Genomic DNA, 24,423 nt, shown 5'->3' on the forward strand with positions numbered 1-24,423 from the left:
TTCGTGATAGAATTGGAAAAACGAATTATACTTGGGGAACACGATACCAGTACTGTGGGAAAGAATCAAATACCTAAATGTTTATTAGAACACATAAAAAGGGCAAATTTTATGCTAAACAAAGTTTTCTCGGAAGAAGAATTAGAAATAATTATACGAAACATAACGAGATTTATGTATGACATGACACAAAATCACGGACATATAAATAGATATCGTTGCAGGGATTTGATAAGTTACATAGGTCATGTACCAAAACCAGAGGATTTGTTGTATTATTTAGATAAAGTTAACTTGTAAAAAAAAACACTAATTTAGAAATAAGAATAATTATAAGATATAAATAAGTATAATAAGTTAAATTGATAATATTATAGATTAATGATCATATGGGCAGTCAAAGGACAACAAACAGCGATTGGAGACTATGTGGTGGGAACAACAATTTCGTATAGTTATGAGGAGAATGTAAAGATTAAAAATGTATCGGGTGAATTTGACGACGAATTCGAATTACCTTTAGCAAAACCATGTAACATAGCTTTAGTACGAATCAAATGTATAATGATAAGAGATCCACCGCTATTTGACATTGAATTAGTAGAAGTACCATTAACATATTATTTACAAAAAGAATGTACAATGTACATAAAAAGTGTAGATGGAACGGAATACGAACCTATAAAAATACCAGTAACATACAATTTCCTAAAATTTAAATTAATAAACAATTATACAGATTATGTAATATCTAAACAAAAACAAACATATACCCAAGTAACAAAAAAACATTTACTTAATATTAAACAATGATTAATTTTTAAATATATAAAAATTTTAATATTTGTAGAAAATTGGTTATTGATTGAGGATACGTTTTTAAATATTTCCCCAAGATTATATAAACATTGAATGAACCAAATTTATATATTTATTTGACATTATCTAAAAATATTTATTCAATATTGTGCCTCAATCATATGTAATATTAATTATTTAATATTTTCAAATATTTCCCTTGCTACAGTTTTTATGATTTAATCAACATTGGATAATGATATGTATATCTTATACCTAATACTATAATATATTCTATTTAAAGTATATTTATGCAGGTATAATTATGTAAATTGTACATGATTTGAAAATACACAAACACATCATACACATGAGTTTATCATTAGAAAAGGAAAACAATTTATTGTTGTAATATCATATTTAACAAGTAATAAAACTTATATAAATTAATAATTATTTTTTATTTTTATCAGCAAATGGTGCTTGAGCTAAGTAAATTTTGATTGGTTCTTCAATCTCGTGATCACTTGTGTTCTTGAATTTCAGTTGTTTCTTAATAGATTCTAAAGCAAAAAGTACATTTACAATTACAATTTTACAAAATATGTTTAATTGCTATTTATCACTTAGTAGTAAATATATTTTAAACTATTATAAAATACAGGCTAACCATAACACTTTTGTCTGACAATTTTTAATAAAATACATTTATTTTATTGTGACTAGTCACTGGTGTATAAAAATTGGAGCATCAATAAGGACATAACAAATTGTTAATCTAAAAATAGCATTTAATATCATTGTATAAAACTAATAGCTCATATCACTTTTGCTAAGAATTTAAAATGTATTGGGTATTAATTAATATTTAGTATACTAACATTAAGTTTATAGAAATAAAAGTTCTGAATTAAAATATGAAAATATTATACTTAATTCCATTATAATATATTATGTTTAGTACTGATTTTTTTCAAAAATTATTATTGTCATCTCTAATTAACATTTAATAAAATTTATAAAATTTATCTAAGCTAAAAATATGAGTAAACATCTGAAATTAAGATGTATTATAATAATACAGTATAAAATAGATATAAGATATTGTGCAATATACAGTACCTACATTAAAAAAAATATCTAATAGCTTAAATCATTTAAATTACTAACTAATATATTATGTACACAAGTAATTATAGCTGTGAACTAACATATAACATACGCTGGTTATCTTAATAGATTGTTTCAAAAATAAAAACAAAATATTTAATGTACCCAATTATCAATATACATTTCAACACTTACTTAAGATTATGGGAAGAATAAATAAATCACAAAATTTCTTTTTCCCCTTCTTCCCAGAAAATGAATATTGCGAGAGAAAACTGTTGGTAAATAATTTAAACATTATCCTTTTAACAGCGGCTTTTAAATTTTTGCCTCCAACACAGGATAACTCATGTATCTGAAATTATATTGAAAAATTATCATAATATAAAAAATCTAACATTGTAATAACAGTTGATAATAGTAGAGTATGTGTTTGTATTTACCAAATTATTTTTAAACTCCAAATCTCCTAAAGTTTTGTCCTCTATTGTATTCAAGTCTATTTCGCTGTCTATTGGTAAAGGGCAATTATCTGACAAGTAAGTAGTCTCTAAGTTAGTCATATAATTTTTAGATTTTCCTTCTAATAACTTTTCAATTGATAGCAATCTTTCAGAGTTTTCATTTTGATTGGATAGTAGTACATGTTGTAGTTCGACTTTGAAGTACATTATATGGCGCAATATTTGTTTTTTGAATTCACTATCTAAAAGTTTAAAAACAATGTACAATTAATAACATATAATACTAATAATATAATACAATTATCAACATCTTTGAACGGATTAATTCAGTTATTCTTACCAATACATTCATCACCGACTGAACGAGTAGTAGATCTTGATTTTTGACTTGCAGAGTTATCAGAAATGTTGTCCAGAAACAATAGACTGTTTGATTTTGAACTACTTGCATAAGAAAGCTTTCTTTTAAAAGTTAAATTCTCAGCAGCTGTAAAAATATAAATATTTCTTTAAATTATTCACAATAAATTTGAAAAATTATGATTATAATTTACAATCATTGTCAGGAGTACTTTTTTTTGAACTGTTTTGAATAGTTGCTGGCTTCTTTAGTACTAATTGATCTAAAAATTATTAATTATTTATCGTAAAGTATTCAAAAAAAATGTATATACCAGATACAACAAATAAATTATAATACCGGAATTTCTTTTAAAAGGCGAACATTTTTCACTATCTTTTGGAGAAAATTCACATTGCCGTATTTTATTCGGCGAAGGTGACCATCCGGGTTTTTTAAGTTTATCAACCTTGATATCATCTTTATCACGTTTAAGATTTTTAAATTTATGTTCAGATGCTATTTCACTGTCAGACTTAAAATCTGAAACTTTAAATATTAATTATTAGAATTAAACAAATTTGTTAAGTAATAATAAACTGTTTGTATCTAAAAATGTTTGATTTTGCTTAAGATTTTTTTGATAAAGAAATAAAATACTGACAACCATTATCATCATTAATGGGTTTATCAAATTTTCCTGAGTTAAATTTAACAATTTTTGTAATCTTTCTTTTCAATAAACGCTAATATAAAATAATTCACACAAAGATGATACTAACCTTGTTTTTTTTCATATTTTCTTTTATGTACTGGTGTAGCCATAATCTCAATGACATCATCAGAATCTAGAATAAAAAGAAATATTGGATGTAGACATTTGAATAATTTTAGAACATTATTTTATTTTATTTATGATTATTAATTAATAATATAATAATAATTCTATATCATAATATAATATACTAACCATATTTTTCTTCATTCTTTCTTTTATGCACTTGTTTAGTCACAATTTCATTGTCATCAGAATCTAGAATAAAAAGAAATATTTGAATATTTTTAAAACTTTATTTTTTTTTATTATTATACTAACCATATTTATTTTTATTTTTTATTTTATGTGCTGGTATAGCCATAATTTCGTAGTTATCATCAGAATCTAGAATAAAAGAAATATTGGATATAATATATAGGCATTTGAATAATTATTTAGAACATATATTTTTTTAGAATAATTAAATAATTATATAGTTATAATATTAAATATTGATCACACAAAATAAAAAAAAAAAACTAGATACTATTAATTCATCAAAAATACCTGAAAATACAGGACATTTGGCAGGCACAGTCAGTTTCTTTTTCTTATTATCATCATCTGATAAGTCGGATGTGAGTTCAGCACGTTTTGCTTTAAACCGTGCTTCTGCTAAAGTTTCTATTAATATATTGAACATTTTTAAATTAATATTTGGTTCTTATAAGGTTGTTTAAGATCCAAAATAAGAACAAATTTACTGTTAATTCATATGTATTTTAAATTTCATTATTTTTCTGAATTAAAACTCACTTATGTTTGAACCTAATACTCTTATTTTATAAAATTTAAATTCTTGGTTATTTGGTTCATATCTTTGTTCAATCATTTTACGGGCATTGTTATGATTAGATGGCCAAGCACATGTCCCATTCTCTTTTACCCAGCTCTTAGGAACACCTTCTACAGTATTATCATCGATGAAGTTAACAATAGAATATGTTGAAGATTCCATGATACAATATACTGTCCAATGTAATAAAATAAACAATAAACAAATATCAGCACAATAAAACATTTATTATTTAATATTGTAATACATAAACTATTATAATATAGAACAAATATATTAAGCTAAACTTATTTATTATGTACATAAAAAACTTAGTTATGAATGTAATATAGGAAAAGCAATTTTAATACTACTAGTTTTATCGTTATTGGAATTAAGTAACATGTATTTTTTTAAACCAACCTTATTTACATCGCATATTAAAAAGTCATTAGATAAATTTGAAACAGAAGCAATACCTAACTTTAAGCTATTAATTGGTGTAACGTAATAGGGTTCTACAGTATTGAATATTTGTACTAAAAATACATTATTATTACTTTCAGTATGGTAACAAATATTTAAAACTTTCATAATATGAACTTTTGTGGTATCATAATAACCAATATAACAATCAGACAATGATTTAATTTTAATAATAAAATTGTTTTTAGAAAAAATGTTATACTGCGGGGATGAACAACCTTTACCTAAAGGACCATCAGAATGAATATTTTTAAAAAATTCAGAATTTTTACTGTCATTAATTGTAAGTCTACCAAACACATTCAGTTCTTCATACCGTTTAACAACCTGCTGCAAAGGTTTTGCATTGCTTCTAACCATTTTTTTTAATAACTGCATAAAATTTTCATATGGAAAACATGAACAGTTGTCTAATGGGCCAAATTGTTTATAATCATCGACAAGATGAAGAAGAGCATGAATGTTGTGTGACATAAATTCTTTCCCATATATTTCACCAAATTTGGTAACATAATAATTCAGAAGTTTATCAATAAAATTTAATAGACGTCCATGGGTATTACTTAAAAGAACTGTCATACAAACATGTAAACAAATAAAATGTTCATAACACTCTTCACCTATTATAGATTGAAGCACAACTGGCCCAGTATACAAAATAAATGTCCTGAACTCTGTGGCCTTCCATCTCAACACTTCATTAAGACCCCTTGGTTTTCTGGCAAAATCACACGTGACACATATTTTGAGATGCAATAGTCTGGTTGAAATTAGTTTAACACTTTTACTGGGTAAACGAATAGACAATGGTGAGTTTTTTATACAACCTAACCATATTAAAATTTTTTTTTTGATTACTCCCAAACAAACCAAATGCATGTAATCAAGTGGGAAACTATGCACCATGTTTATGCCAGGAATTTTTGACAAAATAGAAATAGGATCAGATGTTTGATAATCTTCATCATACCTATTAAGAAATTCCTCATGAGTGCGTTTAACATTTATTATATCTGGGAAACAAACCCTTCTCTCTAAGAAAACTCCAACAATTTTACACCTAGTGCATGAAGAAAACCCTGTGTGTCCTTTAATCTTTAAAATATAACTTTTTGCTGGCGCATCACAGCTAATAGCTTCAACAACAACTTTTTTTTTACCTAATGAAAGATCAATACCATGTGTACATAAATTGATTAATTCTGTAACTAATTCAGATAAATACATATTACTTTCTAGAGGTTTTTCATGGCCCCAATAAAGACCTACTAAAAAGACACATGGATGAATAGAATTAAAATTTCTTATACAACAAAGTATTGGCCAAAACTGGCTATTAGTAGACTTTGTCAAAGGCAAGCCATCGATTCCTATGTGTAACTTAATAGTATCATCAGAAAAATTATTTTTACCAATGCAAGATTTAATACCATTGACTAGTCCAAAATAATAAAAAAATCCAGGATTTATGGTTTGAATATGTAAGGGTTGTTTACTTACATTTGTTTTTAATAATGTTCTAGAATCATTTGGAAAATAATGAAAACAGTTATGGTTTGTTTTTAACACTTTTAATAAATTCGATAACGCTATATGTGAAATTTTGTGTTGAACAGCCCAATTTTTAATATTAGTTAAAACATTTTCACTATTTTCATGATCACTAAAATTATCTGAATCTGATGAAAAATTTGGAATCAGGATATTATTATCAAAATTAATATTAACCATTAAATTAGATTCATAATCATTTATAAAATTACTTTCAGTAGTATTAGAATTATTTACATTCTCAACATCATAAATTAATTCATGTTCTAAAGATGTACTAGCTGACTGAAAAATGGTGGAACTACTTTCTATTGCCAAATTTAACTCTTCTGACCCTTTTAAACATTTTCTACGTTTGGTAGACCTACTTAGTGACATTTTATTTAAAGACACCACTGACGATATATTATATAGGTTAACAAATTAAAAATATTAATGTTTCGGCAATAAAATTATGTAAAAAATAATATTCTCAGGATGTATAATTGATACTTGAGTACTTATGACTAAATAATATGAACAATTTACTATCAACTATCATATATTAAGATTAAACTAACAATTTTCCAATACTTAGTTGTTCATATAAAAATGATTCACCAAGTTGCCAGGATGAAATGAAACTGTATTAATAAAACCAATAGATACCGACAAATACCTAAACAAGAGTAAATACATTTATTAATTAAAACAGGTAGCTAGCCCACACAGCATATTCCAATGAATACGATTTAATAAATATTTATATGTAATTGTAAGTTAAATATTTACTATGATATATTTACCCAACATTTAGCAAACTTTGAAAATAATGTTTATGGTTTTAATAATCATTAAACATTTAATAAATGTTTGATATTAAATATAAATAAGTCAATAACTATTAAATATTGAAAATTTATTGAAAATGAAATATTTATAATTAAATATTTACTATAAGTTTAAAAAAAACTTAAATATTTATGTTTATAACCTAACGATTATAATATATTTAATAAACTTTCTATTATAAAATCAACAAAATCGATGGTATTAAAATATTTAAACATTAGTTACGTGTGCACTATCGACCGAGCAACACGTTAATCGCTTCGACCGCGCTCTCGTATTTTTAGCTCTCGTATGCACTCAGAATAATTACGTAAGACTATCAGGTAATATGAACATTTTTCATATAACTACCACCTTCTTATATTTACCCGCCTAATAGAAATATTAACTCCAAAATGGGTGATTCACCCAAGAACCCCCCTAACCTAATAGACAAACTTTTAAATTCAAAAAAAAACCAAACACACAAACCCAATGAGCCAACTCGTATTTCCGTTACTGCCATTACCACCGTAGATAAAGAAACTAATGTATCGCCGCCTATCGTCACATCAAACACAGATAATGTCACTAATGACCACACATCCAAGCCATCCGACCAAAATAACGCAAATATTATTTACACCGATGTAACCAACCATATACAGAGCGTTCCAAATGAAAAATCGACATCAATTCAAAACTACCCCTCCGAAACCGATAAAAACAACTTAAAAAAAAAACGTTCGCCGAGACCATCAGCAATGTTATTACACCAAAAAAAGAACAGGCAATCATCTTCGATTCTATCGATAACATACCACAAATCGAATACGTCATAGCCATCAGCAAAATAATTCCACCAAAAAATATTAAATTCGTTTCTAGAATGTCAAACAACCGTTTTTGCGTTTATTTCAACGACAAAAACACTGTTGATCTTCTAATCAAAAATCATCCTATTATCAAACTAAATGATCTCACACCTATAAAAATTAGACGGCTAGTAAACCCAACCAAAAGAATCATTATTTCTAATGTATCGCCCGCTATTCCTAACGATATAATTATTGCTGAACTACATAATCGCAATATCCAACTCCTATCACCGATAACACACATTAACGCTGGATTCAACTTAAAAGATCTAGAGCATATCTTAAGCTTTAGGCGGCAAGTTTATATAAACCATGAAGACTTTCATAAAATACCAGAATCCTTACTGGTTAAGGCCGAAAACGAACTTCACAGAATTTTTCTCACAGACGACACCCTTACTTGCTATAAATGCAAACTCACTGGACACACATCAAAGCTGTGTAAAAATCCCCCACCAGATCCTCCAAACGCTATGTTATATGAATCATCCGACCCCAACATCACTACAAGCAAATCAATCATCTCAAAAGATAAGACCGGGCATATCGTTCCGTCAACAGTTATTCCTTCAGATAATGCAAATGATACTTTTGATACTTCCAAAGTGCAAAACTCAATTCAAACATCTCTTCTCGACGACTCAATAACAAGTGAATCAACACAAGAATATAGTACACTAATACCCACATCTGAATCGAAAAAAAGATCTGCGCTCTCCTCTACATCATCAAGTATAACCACTAACTGTCCATCCCCTAAAGCTTCGTCACAAACTATTATCTCAAACGACATTAACACGCCAATCGCAAATTCTATAAAAACACCTCAACCAAAACCTAAAAAAATAAAACGCACCAATTCCTTAGAACAAATAATTTTAAAACTCGACGAAACATTTGATCCAGTAAAATCCTTCTTCTCAGAAACACCTGGCTTAAAAATAAATTACGATCAGTTTAAGTACATTATTGAAAACACCCTCAGTGTTGCCGACCCATCTCCTACATTAGAACAGTTCAACATCACTGAATTCGAAATAATTGAAATCATCGAAAACATAAAACCCAAATTGAAAAATCAAAGCATAAAAAATAGGCTCTCAAGACTTTGCAGCACGCTGCTCGACAAAGCCCTTGGAACTGATCCAATCAATCCTTAATAAATATATATATCTCAATTCAAACACAAACCTTAATATTTAAATGCAGTCACAACATAAAAACATTATTCAATGGAACCTCAATGGTTTACACAAAAATATCGAAGAAATCAAACTAATAATCAATCTACATCATCCAATTGCAATATGTCTTCAAGAAACCAACCTAAAATACGATGAATCCCCTCCAATAATTAAAAACTTCCAATATGCAAAAAAAAATCGCAGAGACTGCCTGAGGGCAAGTGGTGGCGTATGCATCCTTATAAACAACTCTTTCCCCTGGGAGGAAATCCCTATCAATTCAAACCTAGAAGCAGTTGCAATATCAATCACACTCGAATCAAAAATCTCCCTCTGTAATATCTACATCCCAAATCAATGTAACTTCTCTCTCTCAGACTTAGAAAATATTATTAAACAGCTACCAAGACCTTTCATCATTGTAGGGGACTTCAACAGCCATAGTCATATATGGGGGTCATACAAAACCGACACAAGAGGTAAAATCATAGAAAAATTATTAGAACAAGATAACATTGTAATCCTCAATAACAACGAGCAAACCAGAATAAATCCCTCTAATAGAACCCTCTCAGCTATCGACTTATCGTTATCCACCCCCACCATAGCTCAAAGACTCCACTGGCAAGTACTTAATGAAATATACAATAGTGACCACCTACCTATCTCTATTCAATTTATTTCTAACTCAAATCAAACGAGCCATCCTACAACAAAATGGAACCTCAAAAACCCTGACTGGGTCCTTTTCTCAAACCTTCTCGAAATGAAAATCAAGTCTATAAAACTTTCTGGTGAAGATATAAATATCGATAAAACAGTCAACAAATTCACAGAGAACATCATAGAGGCAGCAGAACAAACAATTGGCTACACTAATCATACCTCCAAAAACCCACAAGTCCCCTGGTGGAACAATGAAATTAAAAAATATATAGCCCTTAAAAATAAAGCACTTAAAACATTCATCAAAACCAGATCTTCGGAAGATCATATAAAATTAAAAGAACTCAGAGCCAAAACAAGATTCTTAGTCAAAAGCAATAAAATTATATCATGGCGAAACTTCACTGCCAACATCGGTGCCCAAGTCGACCCCCACATAATGTGGAACAAAATTCGATCATTACAGGGACGGAAAAATCACAAACATATTTACCTCACCACCAACTCATCCCTAAACACCGATCCATCTTCAGTCGCCCACCTCCTCGGTGAATACTTCAAAAAAAACTCCAGTAATGAAATGTACAGTCGCGACTTCCTACGTGAGAATGCAAACAAACCCCCTCCCCAACCATCGTCATTATCACCTCTAAACACACATCAGTCCGACCTAAACACGCCAATAACTATGGAAGAAATACTGAATTCGCTTAAAAGATGCACTAGCAAAAGTACAGGTCCCGACAATATCCCTTATATTTTTATCCAAAACTTCAACATTAATACACTCCAAATACTCCTAAAAATCTACAACTACATCTGGAACCACAACGTTTTCCCACAAAGTTGGAGAAACAGCATTGTGATCCCCATAAGTAAACCAGGAAAAAATAAATTCACACCTGAAGGATACCGTCCAATCTCTCTCTTAAATACGTTATGCAAACTCTTAGAGAAAATCGTAAATCAACGTCTAATATGGTTCCTAGAACAGTCCTACTACTTCACTCCTGAACAATGCGGATTTCGGAAAAATAAAGGTACAAACAACTGTCTTTCAAAAATACATACAGAAATACAAAACACATACGCCGAAAATCAATACTTAGGTATGATTAGCTTAGATTTAAGGAAAGCCTACGATACAACATGGAAACCCCACATTTTGACTAGTCTCTCTAAAGTACTTAGCCAAAATCAAATGTTCAATTTCATCAGAAACTTCCTAAAAACAAGAACTTTCCAAGTAAGAATCAACCAGTCACTTTCCAAAGTATTCGACCAAGCCAACGGAATCCCCCAAGGATCAACAATTTCAGTCACTCTTTTTCTGATAGCCATCAACAACATCACTCAAAACATATCCTTCCCTGTCAAATCTACCCTCTACGCGGATGATTTCAATATTTACTGCCGGAGCAAATCCCTAGCCACTGTCCAATGCCATCTTCAAAAAGCCATCAACAACCTACAAAAATGGACTCAAACATCCGGCTTCACCTTTTCTCCCGAAAAATCACAATGCATCGTATTTACACGCAAACGCGCTCCAAATCCAATTAAGATAAAATTGGGCGACCATCAATTAATAAATAGTAATACAATCAAAATACTCGGTATCATTTTCGACAAAAGATGCTCTTGGACCCATCACATCAATTTTTTGAAATCAGCCATCTCTCCACGTCTCAATATTATAAAAATGTTATCCCATACTTCATGGGGTTCTAAAACTCACGTATTGTTGTCTATCTACAAATCCCTAATACTATCTAAACTTGACTACGGATCATTCATTTGGACAACGGCTAATAAATCGATTACAAAAAAACTAGATACAATTCACAACTCCGGACTTCGTATGTCAATTGGAGCCTATCGCTCTAGTCCAATACCGAGCATCTACAACCTATCAGGTACTCCTCCTCTTGATATAAGAAGACTCAAAATAACATTAAATCACGAATTAAAGCTAGCTAACACTCTTCCTTCGCTCGACTTCAATCCAAAATTTAAAACTTTAACAACACTACTCCAGGAGAACAATCTAGTCATCTCAGATGTATTAACAATTTCTCCCCCCTTAACTCCGCAATGGACAAATCCCAACGTAGCAAACACTGATCTCTCCATTTAAAAAAAAAAAAGACACCCCTCCTTCAATATATAAACAAGAATATTTCCACATAATACAAAACATAAAAAGCGAAAAAATATACACGGATGCATCCAAAAGCCCTACCGGGGTCGGGGCTGCAGTTATTTGGAATAACATGGAATCCATGTACAAACTCCCCAGTGCCTGCTCCGTCTTCACAGCTGAATCATTCGCAATAATCAAAGCCCTCGATTTAATAACCGTTCACCAGCTCCAAGACACCATCATATTCACTGACTCCCTCAGCGCCATCAACAATATTAACAATACCAATAACCCAACAGACATCGGTCTTCATATTCAAAACAAAATATATACTCTACAGAAAAACAATAACTTCAAAATCAAACTTTGCTGGATCCCCGGTCACTCCAACATCATTGAAAACGAGCGCGCCGACCTTGCCGCTAAAACTGCAATAACCTCTACACTATCTTCTCCCATCAATATCATCGCATACAGGGACATACAAGCACTGATAACTAACAAATGTCATCTAAGATGGCACCAGCAATGGTTATCTTACTCCACCAAACTTAATCAAATAAAACACAACACAGACAATTGGACATTTCCCATCGAAACACCCAGAAAATTCGAAGTCATCATAACGAGACTGAGAATCGGCCACTCTCAAATTTCGCACAGTTTTTTAATGGCTAAAGAAGATCCTCCAACATGCGCATCATGCGGCGTCCAAATTACCATTAAACACTTACTCACCGAATGCCGCACATACCACAACATCCGATCAAGCCTCAACCTTTCCGAATCACTCTCCGAAATACTTCAAAATCATCCCAAGGCCATAACAGACATCATCCAATTCATCACAACAGCAAACCTTCAATCCAAAATCTAGAATTAAGTTCTCTCTTGTACGTTTCTTATTGTAAATATTTAATTTAAGCTATTCATATTTTGTAAGCCCAATGGCCTATGCTGCCGAGGGCTCTTTCCTAATAATAAAAAAAAAAAAAAATATTTAAAAAATGTAGGTTTATGCATATTTAATAATGCTATTGTTAGTTATTGTATTTTATTTATAATATGTTTAAAAATATAATGTAGACCATATTTATTATAGAAAATTAAATTATTAGTGACCAACCTTTTTAATTATTATAATATAATAATTATATATTATAATAATTATTAATTAATATATAGGTAGTTTAATTTTATCACCTAGCAAAAATATTCAATATGACTTACCTAATTTAAATAAATTGGTATATATAATTATATGAATCAATTTGCACAGGTCATATACCTAATATAATATTGATAATAATGTAATATATATATTTATTTTTATTTTTATTGAACTTAAAAAAACATCAACAGCAAAGGTTATTACTTATTAGTTTTTGTGTATGTTACATAATTAGTGGTCACTAGAACTAAATTTATAATATTTATATGGTGCATGTGCTATATTATGTAATTACTACAAACAGAAATATAATATTAGGGTTATCATTAACTATTAACAGTAAGTTTAAATTTTATTGTTTAAGTCGGTCTTTCTTGGGAAGACTATGACATAATATTTGATATGTTTTCAATGACCCTATAATAATGCTTCGTTCATGTTGGGTCGAATGTTGGATTTTCTAAATTCATCGGAGTATTGATAGCACTCTAGCTGTTAGTCTGTTATTATATGCTTTACTGGTAATATAATATATTATAACCTTTTTTATAGATACTATTTTTTTTTTTTATATAATTGTTATGAATTATGATAAATAGGAATAAATGTTATATAACGAACGGTTTAAAAATAACATTTTACCCTAATACCATTGATTTTAAAATCAATGCTAATACTAATAAATGGAGAGGCAATATTATTTAGACTGACCTTCGACCATATAATAAGCTAATATGGTCGAAGACACTGACAATAACAAAAAATCATCATCATACTATTTGGACTTTTCGTGGTCATCTACCGATATACCATGACAAAATAAATTTTAATTTAATTTGTCATGCGATATACCTAAACTATATTCTATATTTCTATATATGTTCTTAAAAACTAAAAGCCAGGTTTATATAATGAAAAAAAATAGTTTCACTATAAATAATTCGAGTTATCGACTTATCGTGTATTCGCGTTCACCGAAACGTCCGAAATCATAGTTGATACCATAGAATAAGAATTTAGAATATTGATACGACCGTCCAATTTATGTCCATCCAGATCCAAAGCACAATAAGCCGTGTCCGTGTGGTCGTGCGGAGTACGCCGAGCAAGGCGCGAGGACACCCGAGGCCGACGGTTATCGAAGTATTTTGATTTTAGAACTCGGAGTGGGAGATAACAATAATAAGATTATCATAATATTATTAATATTTATATTAATATTTTATTATAGTATAATATCCATGCCGTCATGCCGACCGCGACACGCCGAACTGTTCGTGTAGAGTGTAGACTCTATAGTAGTTGATATAAATAACTAAAGTCTGGTTTTTCCATCATCTAGTACCAGAACGCACCCGCGACCCGCCACCGCCCACCACTGCGATCGACACCGCCGCGCGTCGCGTCCTCACTCCTCTATACACCGTGTCTCGCATGTCTCGTGTCTCTACATTCTCACTCTATGGTCTCGTGTCTCGTCTCCGTCAGTCAGCAGTCTACGCATCTACAATTTATAATACAATAATGTACTATATAATATATAGCCGGTAGCCCTCGTGGTGTAAATGTGTAATACTGTAATGTGTTTATGTGTATTTCGTATATTGACATATTATTATTTTATTCACTGTGTTAGCCTTTAGCCGTTGGCCGTTTGGTGAAGTCGTGGAGACAAGTTACAACACAAAATAAAGCGTTTTTGTGCTATTATCATACAGTATATACACACAGGTATGTACTACTTAAAACTATTTTATGCATTGTTGTTGTTGTATGCTGTTCACCCGTTTACGCCGTTTTAAAAAAACAGTGGTCATCCAAAGATACACCTTCTACATCAACTTTTAAGTCATATAGTGGAAAAGAGTACAGTCACAGTGAACCATTACTGTCAAAAAGAAACGTTAAATGTAATAATATGTGCTTTTCTTATTAAATTTTAATAATCTTTTTAATAATGATATTTTGTCATTTTGACACATATTTTAATAGTAAACTGTTATACAGTTCTAGATTCAGGTAATAGTGAGCCTATATTTAAAAGAAAACCATCTACATATACACCAACTGCAAATTTGGATTCATTAAGTATTAAACAACAATTTGGTCCACCATATTCAAAAATTAATGGTATTGCGTTTCTATATCTATAGTTCAAATTTGAAGATTTTTATTCATATTGGTATTTTTCAGACAATAAACGTTCTGTAGTGCGTGGATTAATGTTAAACTCCAATAGGCCTGACGAATATGATGAGTTATCCTTCTCACGTAATAATTCTTTCGGAAAAAAGAAAAGTTATTACATGGAACAGGATGGTCCAAACTGCGGTGTCGTAGCTGAAAAACATTTTAGTGAAAGTGAACCTTTATTGGCAACAAGAAAAGTTAAATGTAATAAAATGTGCTTTCCTTATTAAATTTTAATAATCTTTAATGATATTTTGACACATATTATATTTAACTGTTTTATAATTTTAGATTCAGATAATAGTAATCCACTATTTAAAAGAAAATCCCCAGCCACATGTACACCTACTGCAAATTTGAATACATTTAGTAGTAAACAACAAATTGGTTCACCATATTCAAAAACTAATGGTAATGTGTTTGTACATATAAATAGTTCAAATTTTAATATTTTAATTTATATTGGTATTTTGCAGACAACGAAAATTCTGTAGTGCGAGAATTATTTTCTAACTACAATAAGCCTGAGGATGATGAATCATCTTTCTCACATACTAATTGTTTCGGTAAAAAGAAAAGTTATCACGTAGAACAGGATGATGGTCCAAACCGTGGCGTCATAGCTGAAGTTACACAACAACGCTTTTCAAATGGTATAATTACAATATAATAATAATTATAATATAATATGAGCTATTATAGTTAATTAATACATCAATAATCGAGAAATCAATACTTATAAATAAAAAGTTTAAAACGCAGACTACTATTTCTAAAAATGAAATCTACTAATTAACTTGAAAAACTGTATTGAACATGTTAGTTTTATATTTATATTTTATTTTAGTTGAAAACCATAAAAACTCATAGATTTAAATTAATAATTACAAACTAAATTCAATAAAGTTGTATTCAACTGTAGTTAATATGCACATGTAAACATGCAATAATATCTTTTATTTTGACAATAACTTTTTGTTAAATTTATACTTATATAAATAAAATATTAAAATTGCTTTTTATTTAAATTAAAACTATAAGTATTATAATAGTATAGTATACTATTTTGTTAATATTTTCAGATTTTCAAAAACAGGTGTTACGTATGCTTACATACTTGACTAGTGAAGTACGATATTTGGAATCTGGACAAGCAGAAATACTTAAAAAAATCGAAAATGCAGCATCTGACAACAACTTTAGTAATTCAGAAACATTATCAGAAAGTCTATTCAAAGACCTTACAGATTGTCCATATATTGTCAATATATTCGATCTTAACAAACTTGAAGATAAATTATCTGAAGATAAATGTTTTCGTAACAAATTGGTAGTTAAATAACACTTACTGATTAAGTTAAAAATAATTATATATTAATTACTTTTTTTTTATTAGGTTAATGAATTATCTTGCACGGGAGGAAAAAATTTAAAATTAATGGTAAAAAGAATTATGAATAAATTATTTACTGATCAACTTATGTCCCAATATTCTTTTACTGGGAAAAAAGGGAAAAATAAATTCAACAGTTTGTTTGTTTGTACTGTTATTTTTGGTAAGTTATGTATAATCATTTGTTATAATTCAAAACCCCTAAATATCAATACTTGTATACGCACATGTATATACATATTATATTACATAATGTTAATTAATTCTATTCTCTTACAATTTTATTGCAATTTGTTAATTATTATAATAATAACATAATATTATGGATATTTATTTATAAGTTGCATAACTACTGCAATATTGATTTGAAAAAAAGATATAAAAAAATCATTTTTAAAAATCACCTGTAATATATTTTTATCACATTATTGTTACCTATATTAAAATATATGTAATGAGACTAAGGTATTATGTCATATATTATATATATATATGACATGTTTATAATGATAAATTAAAATACATTAATGCTATTTTCCTTTTAGATTCTATTAAAAAAAGCAATAAATCTTGCAAAACTGCATCAGTTGATGAAATTGAGGAAAGAATAAAATATAACTTGGCACAAGCACCATTCAATAAGAAAAATGTTTCACAAAATTAAATAATTTGCAATATTTTTTACCTAACAATAAATTATACTATATTATATATATATATTGAGTATTTCATTTTATACATACTTCTATACTTAATTCCTGCCTATTTACTCATCAGCTGTCTCATATAATAGTAACTTCAGGTGATGGTTAGTTAGGCAGTGGACATGCACTTTTTGTTGGATATTGGTCAGGCAACACCAGTTTTTCTCCCCCACTAAGAAAACCATTTGTATGCCTGCTATGTAGTAAAATCACTAAAATCTCACTCGTGCGAAGAGCCTGAGCCTTGAAGTATCTTATTAAATATTATGAGAACTAGCTAGTAAATATGTCCATATATTAAGCATATATTATATGTATAATTATATATATAGTTGTAGTGTACAAGTATAATATAATATAACCCAATAATAAGAAGTTTAGTTGTTTGTTAACTAAAAAAGTAAACTCTAAAAGTATTAATAAAATTAGTAAAAATTAATTTTACTTTAAATTATAATTAATAATTATCTATTATACATTTTTATCTTACTACTTAATTTATATCTATAATTGGCAACACGCCAACACGCCAACATACAAATATAATAAAATAAATATTTTCCTATTACTTTCTATACATTTAATAAATATTTTTTAATCTTTTAAATAAAAGTAATTGCAATTTGTATAAAACATTTATTGACTTTTAATAAATTATTATGGAATATTAAAATACAATGTTTTTACAACTTTAGTTTACAAATGTTTAATAAATGTTTAGTGTTTGGTATTTATACAATAAATGTTTCTGGTTCAACAAATATTTATATGACTTTTATTATATATTTTAAATTATATACCAAATGAATAACAAACGATTATTAAATATTGTCATTAGAATTGTAATATTTAATAAATATTTTAAGAACATTTGTTTGCTGTGTGGGTAGGTAGGTACCTACATTTAAAATTAAAAACTTCATATAGGTAATATTCACCAAATACCACTCACAAAGTACGAACATATAACATCAAGCTTGAAATTACAATATGAGATAAAATAGTTTTTAAATTAAATAGGTACCTACATCAAAGTACAGAAAATTAGGCTATAATATTACACTACAACAGGCATAAGTCAAATTAAGCCTTGTGTACCCGACCAATAAAATTATATAAGTGGCATACCTAAGTCATCTTACGCAACCAAGCATAGAAATAATATTATTATGTTTAAATTAATCATTAATCTTATATTTATTTCTTCTATAGTATACAAGTAATACTAATTAATGACTTATGCCAATTGGACCAAAAAGTATGAAATTTTATTTAAACTAAACATTTTTTTTTAGAAATTTAAAAAATTATTATTTGAATAAAATGTCTTGTAGAAAGCATTATACACGCTATAATTAATTACTAATTATTAAAGAATAGTAGAATACTTACTTTAACTACAGCTAGTGGCCTAGCGTAACATAAGGTAGATACAAACTGCCAACTGTTGTCAAGTGCCGAACGCCCGAATGTAATGTTGGACGTTGTCACGTTGGTGGTATAATACTATAATAATGAATTTATTAATAATATTGAAAGTCGAAGAATAGAATAAACGACAATAGACAAAGGTCTTACCTATAATGATTAGGATAATAGGATTTCAGACTCTTGCAGTCTCGCACTCTCGTAGTCGTGGGCTATAGCCATAGACAACTGACAAGTATACTGTATACTATAAGTATACAAGTATAGCCAAACAACTCAAACAAGGACGAATAGAATAAAATATAAAAATCGATAAACGATACACGATCATACAAATATACAATGTCGTCGTGTCGATACAGTCGATACACGCCGGTTGAGTAACGACTAACGGCGACGGCGAGTCGGCGACAATAACAGAAATTGACCAATAATTGTCGCGAACGACGCGAACACGATAGCCTGCTGTCTTGGAATAGATGGAATATCGATAACAAATGCAATTATACATATAGCGATTAGCGATTTATCTATGGTTGACGGTTGTTCACTGTTGTTGTCTTTTTTGTCACAGGGAATTCCAAACTCCAAAGGAAGTACGCACTACGCATCTATAATAATAATATAATATGATAGCCCGGCGCGGCGGTAGGTATTATGCTGACGGTATAGGGATTTCAGAATATTTTAACTTCTACAGTATTTATTTATAGTATACAGTGAGTAAAATAATTTTGATTAAATTATCAGAATCAATGCTTCGTAATTCGTAATAAACCATTATAACATAAATAATATTAAGTCCGTATATACTGAAACTGTTAATTCATGGCTAATATTTAATATTATAGCTATTTAGTATTTTCTATTTCAAAAAATATAACATGACGCTTTCGTGATTGGTTTTCGTTCGGCGGAGTGCATACAGTATGCAGCATACTCCACCAAGAAACGACGACGATATACAGCCAGTTCCAATATTATTAGTACGACTTGAATATAATATGTGTTTACTCTTACACTAATAACCGTTTACGTACAATTTATTTGGAACCAGTGTATACTTATTGCGGGACAGTTTTGATCGGTGACCGTTGTGCACGATCGAGCGCGATAGTCAGGACTCTGAGACTCTGACGTCTGACTACATTTTAACCTAAGGGCTCAGCTGCTATAAGAATTTGAATCCACTGTATGCATATAAAAATAATAAGAACCAGTAACCACTACAGGCTACAGCTGTTGCTTTTTAACATAATTATAATTATTATAAACCTGCAAATACCTATCATCTGCATAACTATAGATAGGAGGGGCTTACAGCAACTATATAATATTATACAGGAGCATATTATAATATAAATTCGGTACACTGCAGTTTCACCAATAATTTATATTTGTCACATTATTATACTGTTTAGGGCTATACTCATAGAAATAACTCTTGCACCCATTATTTGTACAGTAAAACGTATACGCTATACGCAGCATATTATACAATTAATATAATGTTATATTATATAATATAGTATAATTTATATTATATTATACATAAATACATAATACGTAATAATAATGCGCGTACGAACACTTATTTTTTAAATGTTCTATTATATAATAATATAATTATATTGAAATAAATTCATACATGAATAATATACCTTTGAATATACATTAATGTAATAATAATATTAATAATTAATTATTTATTTATGTATATGTATTAAATAATTAATTAATGATATATATATATATATATTGTATTAAATGTTGATTAAATATATTTTAGTGGTTGGATCTTAATATTTAATCTTCAATGTTAATATAATAAAAATAAATATTACATCTAAAATATTATTTTTTAAATGATAATACATTTTGTATTAACATTAAAAACAAAATAATTATTTTAAAATCTAAACTAAATATTAATCAACGTTTATCATTGGAAATTGTTACTTGGGTACAACATTAAAACCAGAAAATTATATACTAAAAAATCAAAATGTAACCATAACTACAAATAAAGAGGAAATAAATATAACAACATTAAGTAGCAATAGTACCAACATTGATAAAATATTAACTACAAATAACATAGCTAAAATAACAACTATATGATGTATAATTCAAGTTTAACGATACCACAAGTAACGGAACAAACTACGTTTAAGAATGATTTAACAACAAATACGGAATTATATGAACTAGGTTATACAGAATCCACCAATAATAATAACGAAAATATCACAGAACAGAAATATATAATACAATTTAAAAATTTAAAAAAGGATGTAAAAAATACAGATAATACCAGAATGGGAAATAATAAAATATTTAGTTACATAATGTATGTTATTTCAGGTACGTTCCTGATAACAATAATGCTAATAATAATGATACTACATAATAGATATAAATGCGTAGATAGAAACAGATATAGGTACGCGATGCAACAATTGATAGAGATACCAGAAAGTGAAATAACGGAAATTTAAAAAGAAAAATAATAATAATATTAGAATAAGTGAGTGGAATAAATTTCCACATGGGAAGTTTCTTTAGAATTATAAATAGAAATGATAGTATTAGACGCAATAGGAATATAAATAACTAAAATATATATAGGAAATTAAAATAGTAAAAATAATTATAAAGTATAATAATCTAAACGTGTAATAGTCATTAAATTAGAGGTAAATAATAGAATAATAAAAAGTGAAAAAAATAATTGTATGTAAGAAATGTGATTAACTGATTGCATATCTGTGTCAACAGAGAAAAGAAAAAGAAGCCGGTGGGTGTTGCGACTATATTCTATTGGAACGAGCAACCACCGACACTAAAAGGAGATGAGACGATAGAGCAATTAGTTATTTACGAAAAAATAGCTAATTCGGCACTTAAAAGTTTCAATGAGACTAGAGATAGGACATGGATTTGGCCAAACGATGATAAAATGTTAAATAATAGTATAAGAAATAATACCTGAGAAAAAATAATAATAATAAATTTAGAATTATAAAACCAAAATATAGATTAAGTAAATAATAAATAGAATATAAGCCATTATATTATGAAACATAATTATTAAATTAAAAGTTAAAATAACTTATATAGAAACTTTATTGTAACAGAAAAAGGTCACACAAGTTCGTGATAATGGACTTTGAATTTTCAATGGCGAATAGGACGAGTATGGTGTTGATATCAGGAGCAATATCAAACAGTTTGGACAAGTGTAAGGTACGCAAATTTGAAGGGAGACCACTCCTCTTGCCACTTCATGACGAAATACGACCAATGAAAAATCATGAACTACTGTTGGCCAAGAAGGAGATAAAAAGAATATTTAAATGCAAAGAAGTACTGCAAAAAGCTTGCCTAGAACAACTAGACAAAAGTTTAAGATCAACTCTAAACAACCTAAGTCCGTCATTTATTGAAAATTATATCACAAAAGGAGACACAACTAGTGTAGTAGTATTTTGGAACGGAAATTCGGATTTAAACGTCTTAAAAAGATTAGACATAAACAGATTCCCAGTATTAAACATAACGTGTTATGACACTAAATTCAATGGCACTTTTACAATATTGTTAGAAAACTTAAATACAAAAAGGACAATCTTCGAGTACGAAATAGGTACATTCAAAAAAACAGGAAGACTATTGAATTTAGAGGAAACACACGGGATGGTTTGTAATAAAAAACATAAATTAACGTATGCTCACGATCCGAGAACTGATGTAAAATTGACAAAATGTATTTTTGATTTTATGGTAAGGAAAGTGAAATACGATAATCTAATAAGACATTTAAAAAAAAAAAAAAATACGTAAGGATTCAATGTAAAGTAAATACACAAAAGAAAAAAATACTACTACAACAGTTAATAAATATTAATATAAAGTTTAATTTAAATTAATTTTAAAAATGAATTTAAATATATTATATAAAATTTAATTTTTTTTTAATAAGTATAATTAATTTAGTAAAATCATTAAATAGAATATTTAAATTTCTGCTATAAAAGAGAATCTTAGTACAGTCATTACGAATTATGAGAGTTCTAACAGAGATCGTATAATCAGAATGGATCTGTGTTTGATTCTTGTAATTTAACTTGGGCATATATCTACACGAAAGAGTAACAGAGACAGTTGAACAATTAGAAGTCTGATTATGAATTTTAAATATTTGAATAATAATAGTTGTGACTTATAGTGGTTCACATGTTAAAAATACTATATAAAAATACATAAAATCATTATAATCTGAGCTACACGAGAAAGATAAAATTACAACGGTAATTAAAAATCAAAATAATAACAATCGATTCGACCATGGTGTTCGTCTTGAAAAACTTTTTTTTTATATATAATAGTTTTTGAGTCGCGCATCAAAGATTGAATGGATGATAATCCACTAAAATAAACAATAGTAAAACAAAATGACAAATAAAATAAATGACAATAATATATATAATATAGATATAAGGAATTTAATAATGAATTTAATAATGATAATGATAAAGAATTAAAAATAAAATATTCTTTAAGTAAATAACATAGAAATAATAAAGTGGTGAGGGATAATATTAGACATAAGATATTATTCATATTATATTAATCAATTAAAAAAAAATAAATAAAAATAAATGTATTATTTAATCACTTTATATTCACATAGAAATAAGAAAACATATGGGAATGATATATTTTAATGTAATTATATGGGATTATGGGAATTAATATTATATAAAAGGGTGAGTAACACTTAATATAAAAACTAACACTAACCAAATATACTAACATATTAAAGGAAATATATATATATATATATTGTAATACTAACCATATATTTTAATGTAATAAATAAAATCGTAGACTTATTGTAATACGAAAATATATATTTTATTGTACTAACAAAAATACTATTGTAATCAAAAATGACAAACATGAAATGTAATAACATATAATTGTAAATGCTTCATGCATATGTAATATTGAATGTAAAACATAAAATATGAAATTAATGAAAATTGTATTGTAAACAAGTTGTTTGAACTTGTGAAGATATTATTGTAACATAACTATATTGTACACAGATTGATTGATTTCTGTCTTTAAAAACATAAATCAATTTTTTAGAGGGGAGGTGCTATGAACTAGCGTCCCGCATTGCATGGTTCACGGTCAACTAGGTACCAGCCGCATCAATCAAGGGAAGGGTGCGACGATCCTTGTAAATGTAGGAGGGACAGCATTTCTGGAAATCATTAAAATTAGGGACATACTAAATCATGAGAGCAGACGACTATAAAAATGTCCTCAATAAGGGTGCACAAGACGTAGTTTTATGCATCATTACAAAAGTTCAAAGAACCAAATGTTTAAATGTAATATTATAATATATACTCTTAATGTTAATTATAATATCAATCACCAAGGTCTGCAGCTGCACGGGATGCACATTTGGCTTGTATGTGGGCGAGTAACATTTCCGTCAGTC

General features: G+C 28.4%; 2 protein-coding genes across 3 annotated transcripts; one reads left to right on the top strand and one right to left on the bottom strand.

Annotated features, from left to right (window-relative positions):
- Positions 1 to 1,173: 1,173 nt before the first annotated feature.
- LOC149062712 (uncharacterized) lies at positions 1,174 to 19,811 on the bottom strand. Of its 2 annotated transcripts, XM_089215190.1 has the most exons (13): positions 19,059 to 19,811; positions 18,873 to 18,986; positions 4,286 to 4,498; positions 4,037 to 4,153; positions 3,809 to 3,874; positions 3,683 to 3,745; positions 3,495 to 3,560; positions 3,073 to 3,261; positions 2,927 to 2,995; positions 2,713 to 2,859; positions 2,352 to 2,614; positions 2,104 to 2,263; positions 1,174 to 1,361 (listed from the first exon to the last, which is right to left on the bottom strand). In XM_089215190.1, the coding sequence occupies exons 3-13, from the start codon at positions 4,485 to 4,487 to the stop codon at positions 1,252 to 1,254; spliced, it is 1,452 nt and encodes a 483-aa protein (XP_089071316.1). In that variant the 5' UTR covers positions 4,488 to 4,498; positions 18,873 to 18,986; positions 19,059 to 19,811; the 3' UTR covers positions 1,174 to 1,251. The 2 variants fall into 2 exon arrangements, with proteins under 2 accessions (XP_089071316.1, XP_089071312.1); XM_089215186.1 differs by lacking the exons at positions 18,873 to 18,986; positions 19,059 to 19,811 and having other exon boundaries at positions 4,286 to 4,661.
- Positions 19,812 to 22,070: 2,259 nt separating this feature from the next.
- Positions 22,071 to 22,751, top strand: LOC149062713 (uncharacterized). Its single transcript, XM_089215385.1, has one exon. It carries the CDS (start codon positions 22,071 to 22,073, stop codon positions 22,749 to 22,751), a length of 681 nt encoding a protein of 226 aa, XP_089071511.1.
- Positions 22,752 to 24,423: the final 1,672 nt, after the last annotated feature.

The sequence above is a fragment of the Diuraphis noxia genome, unplaced genomic scaffold, assembly GCF_037042655.1.
Source record: "Diuraphis noxia isolate RWA-SAM2 unplaced genomic scaffold, SU_Dnox_SAM2 contig0001, whole genome shotgun sequence".
In the NCBI taxonomy this organism is placed as follows: domain Eukaryota; kingdom Metazoa; phylum Arthropoda; class Insecta; order Hemiptera; family Aphididae; genus Diuraphis; species Diuraphis noxia.